Source organism: Sinocyclocheilus rhinocerous, unplaced genomic scaffold (genome assembly GCF_001515625.1).
Source record: "Sinocyclocheilus rhinocerous isolate Xijiao unplaced genomic scaffold, SAMN03320098_v1.1 scaffold45, whole genome shotgun sequence".
Classification (NCBI taxonomy): domain Eukaryota; kingdom Metazoa; phylum Chordata; class Actinopteri; order Cypriniformes; family Cyprinidae; genus Sinocyclocheilus; species Sinocyclocheilus rhinocerous.
The window spans coordinates 302,153-310,803 of record NW_015632734.1 but is presented as its reverse complement, the minus strand read 5'-3'; the positions used below and the strand labels follow the sequence as shown (position 1 = coordinate 310,803).

Genomic DNA, 8,651 nt, shown 5'->3' with positions numbered 1-8,651 from the left:
ACATACTATCTGTTCAAGTTACATTTTTCTTTTAAAAAAAATAATAAATCTATCCACTTTTAATAACTCCACTTCACCGTCTTATGTTTCGATGGCATGTACAAGTCATAGTCTTTATTTTCACATGATAATTTTAAAAGATTAACAGATGGTTTTCAATAGCATGCTAAAACACCCCACAAGGAGCGAAAACTGACACTTTCATTCAACAAAAGCTATCAATATATTTACAGAATAAAGAAATTTTCCACCGAAGACAGAGATCTGAACACAAGTTAAAACTTGTTAATGTTTTGAGTAGCTCAGGGACCGGAAACATTTCCCAAGGTTCCTTGAGGAACTGAGAATGACTTGAAAATTATATTTACAAGTCCAAAAAAAAAGAAAAAAAAAAGACTCCCAGTCTTGTAAGTCTCATCAACCTTTTTAATGAAAAAAATAAAAAATGTATTTTCGCTTCAAGAGGATCCTGAAGATTATATGTATTGCACTAGTCTATGGTCATCCAAGTCTACTACTACACAGGTCTCAGGTCTTCTCTTTTGACGTAATCAGAGGGCTTTTCGTGACTTTTGCTCTTCTTGTTCTGGTGCGTCTTCACATGTTTGGCCAAATGGTCGCTCCTCATGAACCTCTTGCAGCAGTCCGGACACACAAAGCGTTTTTCCCCGGTATGAGTTCTCAGGTGCCTCTGTAACTCGTCCGATCTGGTGAAGCTCTTCCCACAGAAGAGCCAGTTACACACGAAGGGTCTCTCTCCCGAGTGCCAGCGCAGGTGCGCCTTCAGGTGGGACGTTTTGCCGTATACTTTCCCGCATCCGGGGATGTGACAGATGTGCTGTTTCTTTTTCCCGGGCTCGTCGCTGGAGCTGGACGACTGACAGTTAGGACACCGGCATCTCCGGCAGCGCCTGGCGGTGGCCAGGGGGGATTTGGTGTGGAGGAGGGCTGCGATTTGAGTCTGGTACTGTGCAAAGTCTGTGTGTCCCAACACCAAGCCCCTCTGGATGGGGAAGCGGTGGGGGCCGAGGCTCGCCGGGTGGCTGACGTGGTTTCCTTGCTGAAGGCTCCACCACGGTATATCCTCCCCGGGGTTTGGAGACAGCTGTCTCTGCTGCTGATGGACAAGGCCTGAGTGTCCCGGGACGAAACCGGGCGGGATGGGGGGCGGCGCTGCGTAGGTGACGGCGGGCACGTAGGTCGGCGGGCAGCTTGACTGTAACGACTGCATGGAGCATGGCAACATCTTGACCGGAGAGAAGTCATAAGGATAGGTGGGGTCGGCAGGAGGGGTTAGGGGGAGCTCGTGGTGGGTGGTGTAGGAGCCCTGCAGGTGAGATTTGGAGGATAGTCCAAAGGAAGAATTGTTGGAAAGCGAGGGCTGGGGATTGGCCTCGTTACTCCAAGGGTGGAAAATCCGTGTCGGAGACCCGAGGGTCGTGTCGTAGGGAACTTGAATAAAGTCCGTGGGTGTGGATCCGTGATGATGACCGATCCGGTTACACGTCGCCGCTAGAAGCGCCAGAGGAGAGTGTTTGCTGTTTTCCGGCGAGGAGTTGGGAGTGCGATCCTGGATCGTAGGAAAGAGGTGTGTTAAAACATTTAGCTACACACGCTTGAAAAGCCTTTTTGAAGATCAGATTTTGGGGGAAACTTTTCCACATGTTGTGTTCAATGATACATACAAAATTGTGCACAAAAGCAAATTTACCTAAGTGTTTATGAAGGAAATGATTTTAGAATGAGCCAATGAAACTATTAACACATTTAATCTCTTCTCAAGTTGGGCAAAACGAAGGAATATGGTTATTTGAATATGCATAACTTTAGCTGCATTAGTGAAATGCGTTTACAGTCAAAAACGACGTTTCATCTGAGATGTTTGGCATTCTAATTAAGTACACTATAAAAAATCAAGCAGCTTAACTGCTGCGTTACAAATTTAAAATGAAGTGCAAAGCAAGTTTATTGCACTTTTTGTTCCACTCAATTTAATTACTGATGATGAAAATCGAACTGAAACTTACTAATTACATGGATGGAAACATCGTTTTAACGATGAAGGAAGTCCTACAGTCTTATGTGTTTTTTTTGTGTTAAATATGAAATCGTTCGAATAATCGTTCGCCAAATAAAGTAGATCTGCCGGAGTTTGCGCAGTTCAGAGACGCTTCTCGTCAATACGCGCCGTTTATTTGCGTTATCCGCGACACACGCGTAAAAGGAAGGACATTTTCAACAATATCTCAAACTTTTCACGAACCTGAAGAAATGCCTGTAGTGTGTCGTTCCTCAGCACAGCCACAGCTGCCATGGCAACACTTCCTCGAGTTCCTCAAGCTTCCCGGTTTAAAGCAGCCACATTCACTTCTTCAGAAATACTTGAATAACAGTTAGTGATGGTGGTGGTGGTGATAATGTCTTAGTTGTGTGATTTGGAGGCTGGCAAGAGGAGGAGATCCAATCTTTGAGAAAGTCTGAACATTTTCCAGTTCTCCTCCCTCTGCGCCACCCTGAACCAGTCAAGCCTCCAGTCTCCAGCGCACGTGACACCTCCACAAATATCACAGGAATCAAGGACTAAGCATCGCAAAAGAGTGCTAAAAACCAAAAGTGCTTCAAAGTAGGATGTGTTTAGGAGTTTCGAAGTTTTGCAGGCGGTCATATCAGTGCAGCTTCAAATGTGAGCAGTAGACTAAATAAAACCCACAGAGAGATGTGTCTAATCTATGACTTTTTAAACTGTCCCTTTCCAGCAGTTTGGAGTGGTTGATGTTGAAGCAGATCAGCTCTTTTGATGGGATTAAGGTTTCTCACATAGTAATGTGGGAGGAGGGGGATTCCCACCGGGAGGAGATGCAGTTTTCCTGCAGTCCATAGAGAATTGCAAGAGGGCACAATTCTGTTTATTCTTCTTAACGGTCACCACCAATTATATGGTGTTTAACTATATATATTTATAACCTATATAATATATTTCTGGGTGCCACAGGCTCATACGTTTTTACATTTTTGGCAACCTTAATTTAGGTTATGCAGTGCATGCAAAGAGTTTTAAAAGTAGCCGGCACAGCTGGCAAGATTGGATTGAGAACACCAACACTGTACAAGTGAAACTTCACCCAAACTCAGAACCACACCATTCAAAACCATGCAGCAGATCACTTTCTCTCAAGAGGATGCACACACTTCGTTCTGTGGTCTGTTGCTCATAAACAGCTCAGACAAAACAGAAAAAAAGAAACAAATGAAGCACAGTGAGTCAGCCATTACTCTTCTAATCATGTTGTTTGGCAACATATTATTTTAAATATTAACAGTTCAACAGGCTGCCATGGCGAGTCATTATATGTGCAACCACAGTATGCATTTTTCCATTTTATTTTACAAGAAAACTGATAAATAGCACATTTGTCTTTCGTAATAAATACATACATCCAAATACTGAGAAAATAATGCATACATAAATAATTACCCCTCATTATTTTATATATACAGCACATTTCGTAGCAAAAGGCTGGAGAAGGCACTCTGTAAAAAAAAGAAAAAAAAAGAGGGTGATTAGTTTTCAGCGGTTACATAAAACATAAATGCACAAATTTAACAGTGTAAGTGTAAAAAATAATGCAGACGTAGATGTAATGCAATGCAATACAATGATTTTTGAGAGATGAACAAATAATGTTCCTCAAAAGCCTGTTGCATCATATTTGATACATTTTAACATGATTTTTCTAAAAATAATGCATGGATAATCAAATAATAAGCCTAAGCAACTTCAGTCCAGTAAGTGTTCATCTTGAAATATTACTAACAATTAAAAGTAATTTTTTTACATTACCTTTCTAAAAATCAGTGATAATTTCACAGTAAAAAGACACGTGAACCACGAGCTGAAGGGGGACGGTTTTACACTTTAAATGGACTTTTACTTGCTGAAAAAGTTTGAAAAAATCAATCAGACGACTGAAGGCATGCAGTAGATTGTGTAAACAGAGTTGAGAATTTAGATGCCAAAAAACAGTAGGATTTATAGGGTTAATGGAAGAGCTTAATCAAATCACATGCAAATGTTGTAAAGTATCAGTCTAATCTGCAAGAGTTTGGTGGTGATGCACAACTTAAATGGATGTCTTTTGACAGGATCACAGCATTGTCTGTGAGTTTTGTGAGTAGAGTGAGTTTCTTGATTTTTTAAGGCTTCTTTCGGACAGGTCAGAGTCGAACTTTTCATGTTCTCTGGACAGACAGAAGAAGAAAATAAAGCAAAAAGTCTGAAAAAAGAAAAAAGGGGTTCCACATCTGTCTCGCACACAAGAGCAGGAGAGATGGAAAGGCAGAGAAATGCTCGGGGCTACTGGGTACGAGAGCCTCAGTAATGGTGTCTCGTATGAGAAAACATCTTTGAATTTCCTCAGTGATCTACAACAAAGTCCAACTCAGAGCAGTCACTCAGCGGCCCTTTGAAGTCTCTCCCTGACAGAAAGCTGCCATTGTGTTCTGCCCTCGACGCTGTGTAGCCTGACTCTGCTCTTGCTAATTTCCAGCATTTTCCCCTGAAATCTGATCCTGTTGCCTGTGCTCAGGCTGGAGCGGTGTGCTGACGGGCCTCGGGTCAGGAGATGAGGGAGAGGTCGGCCCTTAAACACCCGCTTGCCGCTGTGTGTGGCATCGCAGCTCTGACCCGCTCTGTTCCCGCCGGCCCGGGGTAATTGTTGGGGTCACGTCTGGCTTCCTCGAGCGTGATCAGAGGTTTGGGATTATACGGAGGGGCCAGAACATCTAGTTTATGGATTTTTGCTAATTTTAGAATCGGTCGGATGGGGTTTGAAGCCCTGTGCAGATTTGTCCTTGGGACAATTGAGGCTTTCTTCGCTGCTGAATTAATCTAACGTTTAAGAGAACAGAAAGTGAGATAATTAACATTTAGATTTCACTAGAAACTCATATCAACAAACTTTGTTTTGTGCGCAAATCAATATTAAAGGGATAGTTCACCCAAAAATGAAAATTCATAATTTACTCACCCTCATGTTGTTCCAAACCTGTATGAGTTTCTTCTGCTGAACACACAATATTTTGAAGAACGTTGATAACCAAACAGTTTCTGGTCCCCATTGACTTCCATAGTATATTTTTTTCCATACTATGGAAGTCAATGGCCACCAGCAACTGTTTGGTTACCAACATTGTTCAAAATATCTTTTTTTGTGTTCAGTAGAAGAAAGAAACTCATACAGGTTTGGAACGACATGAGGGTGAGTAAATGATGACAGAATTTAAATTTTTGGGTGATCTATCCCTTTAAACAATAGCAGTCCAACTGGAATTTGAAATCTTGTTCAAACCATTGAAAGATGGAAAACAGAGCTGCAAAACCATTCAGCTTTTAAGAAACTTCAGAAAGTTCTCAGCTGTACTTAAGTGTCAACTTGATCTCAAATGTTTCTCCTGTGTGCTCCTATATGCAAATCTGTGAAATGCGTATAGAATCAATGAGTCAATAGTGACTTAAATGCAATTATAGAGATATAAAGTACCTGTTGATAGCAGCTCAGATTATTAGGCTTTAAAAGGATTTGATGAGTTCACATTAAAATTAATTTGCAAACAAAGTATCTTGCCAAATCTGATTACAATTTGAGAAATAACTGAGATCTCTTCTGAAACTTTAAAGTAGACCTGAGAGAACACTGGGGTATTTTTCTCAGAATGAAAATAGGTGAATCAGGAGCAACAGACTTTATTTCATTTAACCTGTGTTTGAATCACAGACAAAACTGAGATATTAAATATTTAGTTTGGCATTTTAGTGATTATATTAAATCCCATTAGTCATCCTACTCAGGGTCAATAATTAAAACTAAGCCTAAAACCACGAAAAAGTTTAATTACTTGAAATAAATATTAACTGAAATAAAATATAACAAAAAAAACGTAAACTTATTTTATGTCAGGAAACAGTTCTCATTTTCGCGCATTTAATTTGATGTACTAAAATAACTAAATAAATTAAAAAAAGAAAAGAAATATATAGACAGAAAAACTAATAAACTGACAAAAACACAGCAAAATTCATGAAACACAACAAAATTACTAAAGTAACTACAACAAAAAATATGAATAAAACTAGTATCAATGACACTAAAATAAAATTTAATTTTTTATGATGGCAGAGCTCATTCTGTAGCGCTTAGTGTAGAGAAGCTAATGTTTCAAGCTGAATTAGGTAAATTACTTTCCATAATCGTTCTGAGTGTATGATTACGATGAGCTGTAAGAAACCGTCTGAACTGAGACAGTCTCTTTCCATGGCTTGTCCTGACTGTAAGGGACTGATTTGTTGTTTTGCCTCCTGAATGTAAACAGGTCCTGGCCACTTCTCTCAGCGCTCGCCCGGCTTGCGTTTACTCAGTGGCAGCTGCGAGCACCATCTGGGAGGGCTTGAGCAAGGCCAAACAAAACAGGTTACACCTTCGGCCATGCCAAGTCCTGTAGCCTATTCCTGGTCTGCACAAACAACAGGGGCTAATCGCAATTTCATGCTCTGATTTCCCCCAGACCTCTATCCAAGCCCCACAGGAAAAGAAACTTTAGCTCCTTTTTAGGAGATATGGGCTACATGCGCTTCCATATGGCCGTGCTCATGCAGGATAGTGCTCAGCTCAGACCTCATGATTACAGAATCCAGCATTTTCATGCTCAAAGTTGTTTCTTCAACTACGGGCACTTTTGGAAAGATAAACTCCCTTAAAACAAGCCCTAATGGCATCCAGCATCATTAGCAAGTCTTTGATGTGCGTACTCCACTCACTCTTTTATCTCCTTCTCCCCCTCTCAGCCCTTCTCTACATACATCTTACGCTACCCCGCTCTCTCCTTCTGTCTTTCTCCTCTAACCCGCTCTCTTTCCGCGGTTCTTCATTAAATCGGTCTTTAGGGAGGGCGCCCACTCCTGTACCCGACATCTGTTTGGCTCTCATGCCTGTCTGTCTGTCACACATCAGTCAGCGTAAAAGCAGCTAATCTGCAAATATCCTAAAGTACCTGTTTATTCTGAGAGGCAGCGAGCAAAGATGGCAAAATAAAGTGTTTACTTTCAATCCCAGTCTTATTATCCTGGCGTGATTACGAGATGCGGCTCGCAGGAAGCGTTTACTAGCAAACGAACATATACGCAGGAGTGTGTGTGTGTTCTTGTGTATCAATGGCAGGTTACCTGCTTTACATCCCAGCAGGTTTGAAAGAGAGGCTTTGGAAACACTGCTATTCAAAACTCCTCCTTTGAACTCTAGAGGATATAGAGACAGGACAATGCCAGTCTATTTGTGTTCCCCCTTTGAAGTCCACCCTGTCTATTAGTATGAGAGAGTGTGCTGTCTGACAATAAATACTGCTCTATCTAAAGATTACGGCTGCAAAATATCTGAAAGGTGCCACATTGCTCCGCATACTTGGAAAAGAAAACACACGCTCTAGAACAAACAGTTAAAACCGAGGGGAAAAACTCTTCGGCGTTGTGTGCCGACCACATTAAAAGAGATCGTCGGGCGCTCCAGATGCAGAGGGTGCTTTAATGAGCGCAAAGAATAGGCCGCGCTGGTTTTATGGAGAGTTATTGAGATATTAAAGAGCACAGGTGCAGGGCCAGCATTGTTTACCGGAGCAGACACAAGTTTAGGGATCATCGGTAGCTTTAGCTTGTCAATAAAAGCATTGTGTTTGACAGTTCCACAGCTCTGTTTAATTCTCAACCTGCTTCTGATTATTAAACGTCACGTCACTCAGAGTTTCTTCGGTCTGATGTTGTCTCGGTTCACCAAGGATGCCCGCTGAAGAACAGTCTCCACCGTGAAGGCGAACTTCAGAGGCAAGCACAAAAACTAGAGAGCTTGTTCAAAATTGATTTCCATGGCAAAATAGGGCCAAAATAATCTAGGGAACAAGATCTTTCTTAATGGATTCGATGTTCTTTAAAGAGGCACTCGCGGGTGTTAGAGTGACCTATTTCAGCCGGCGCTTTTCAGAGGAACTAAATATTCTCAGACGGGGAATAATGCTCGCAGAATATCCTCATTACAGCCTCATCCAAGCGCAAGAAAACTGGACAAAATGCACACACTGACACACTCACGCTATAGCCAAACGTGTTATAAACAGAACTTTGTGATGGACATTTATCTACATTGCCTCTGTCTGCAGGCATAGGAATTACTGTGTATTTGTAATAACGCATTAATTCATTTTGTTAATCGTACATTTAAAGTCACATGTACTTTGTAACAAACAAGAAATAAAGGTAACACTTTAGCATAGGGATCAATTCTCACTATTAACTAGTTGCTTATTAGCATGCCTGTTATTACCATATTGGCTGTTTAGAGATGATCATCTCCCCTGTGCGCCTCAGCACGCTAAAAGAGCTTTTTCCCTAAAAGAGCATTTACGGGTGCATCTACGGGTGGGTCTTGCTATAGACAACGTATCACGTGGGCGTTTCTGGATGCGGTCGTTACCTGGTGCTGGGTGATGGTCACGATCGCTGCCTCACGTGCCTGGGCATTTAGCACGCTGAGGTTGCGTTTGTGGATAAGTCATGTTTTCATTGCAGGAAGATGATCATCTCGGAGTCGCGGGCCAAGCTCCGTTTC

General features: G+C 41.7%; 2 protein-coding genes across 2 annotated transcripts in view; both read right to left on the bottom strand.

The window, feature by feature from the left end:
• Positions 1-510: 510 nt before the first annotated feature.
• On the bottom strand, positions 511-2,356 carry LOC107742979 (transcription factor Sp5-like). Its single transcript, XM_016556068.1, has 2 exons — positions 2,264-2,356; positions 511-1,570 (listed from the first exon to the last, which is right to left on the bottom strand). Exons 1-2 carry the CDS (start codon positions 2,312-2,314, stop codon positions 518-520), a joined length of 1,104 nt encoding a protein of 367 aa, XP_016411554.1. The 5' UTR covers positions 2,315-2,356; the 3' UTR covers positions 511-517.
• Positions 2,357-3,451: 1,095 nt separating this feature from the next.
• Positions 3,452-8,651, bottom strand: part of LOC107742962 (myosin-IIIb-like) — a 149,793-nt gene continuing 144,593 nt past the window's right edge. Inside the window, exon 35 of the mRNA XM_016556051.1 lies at positions 3,452-3,531. The gene's annotated coding sequence lies outside the window, so the exon portion shown is untranslated. The remainder of the gene's footprint in view (positions 3,532-8,651) is intronic.

What these genes read in the sequence shown, in the direction of transcription:
- LOC107742979 (XM_016556068.1), bottom strand. Translation starts at nt 2,314, where the DNA reads ATGGCAGCTGTGGCTGTGCTGAGGAACGACACACTACAGGCATTTCTT. An exon ending in CACTACAGGCATTTCTTCAG is followed by an intron (nt 1,571 to 2,263) that starts GTTCGTGAAAAG and finishes CCTACGATCCAG; the next exon opens with GATCGCACTCCCAACTCCTC.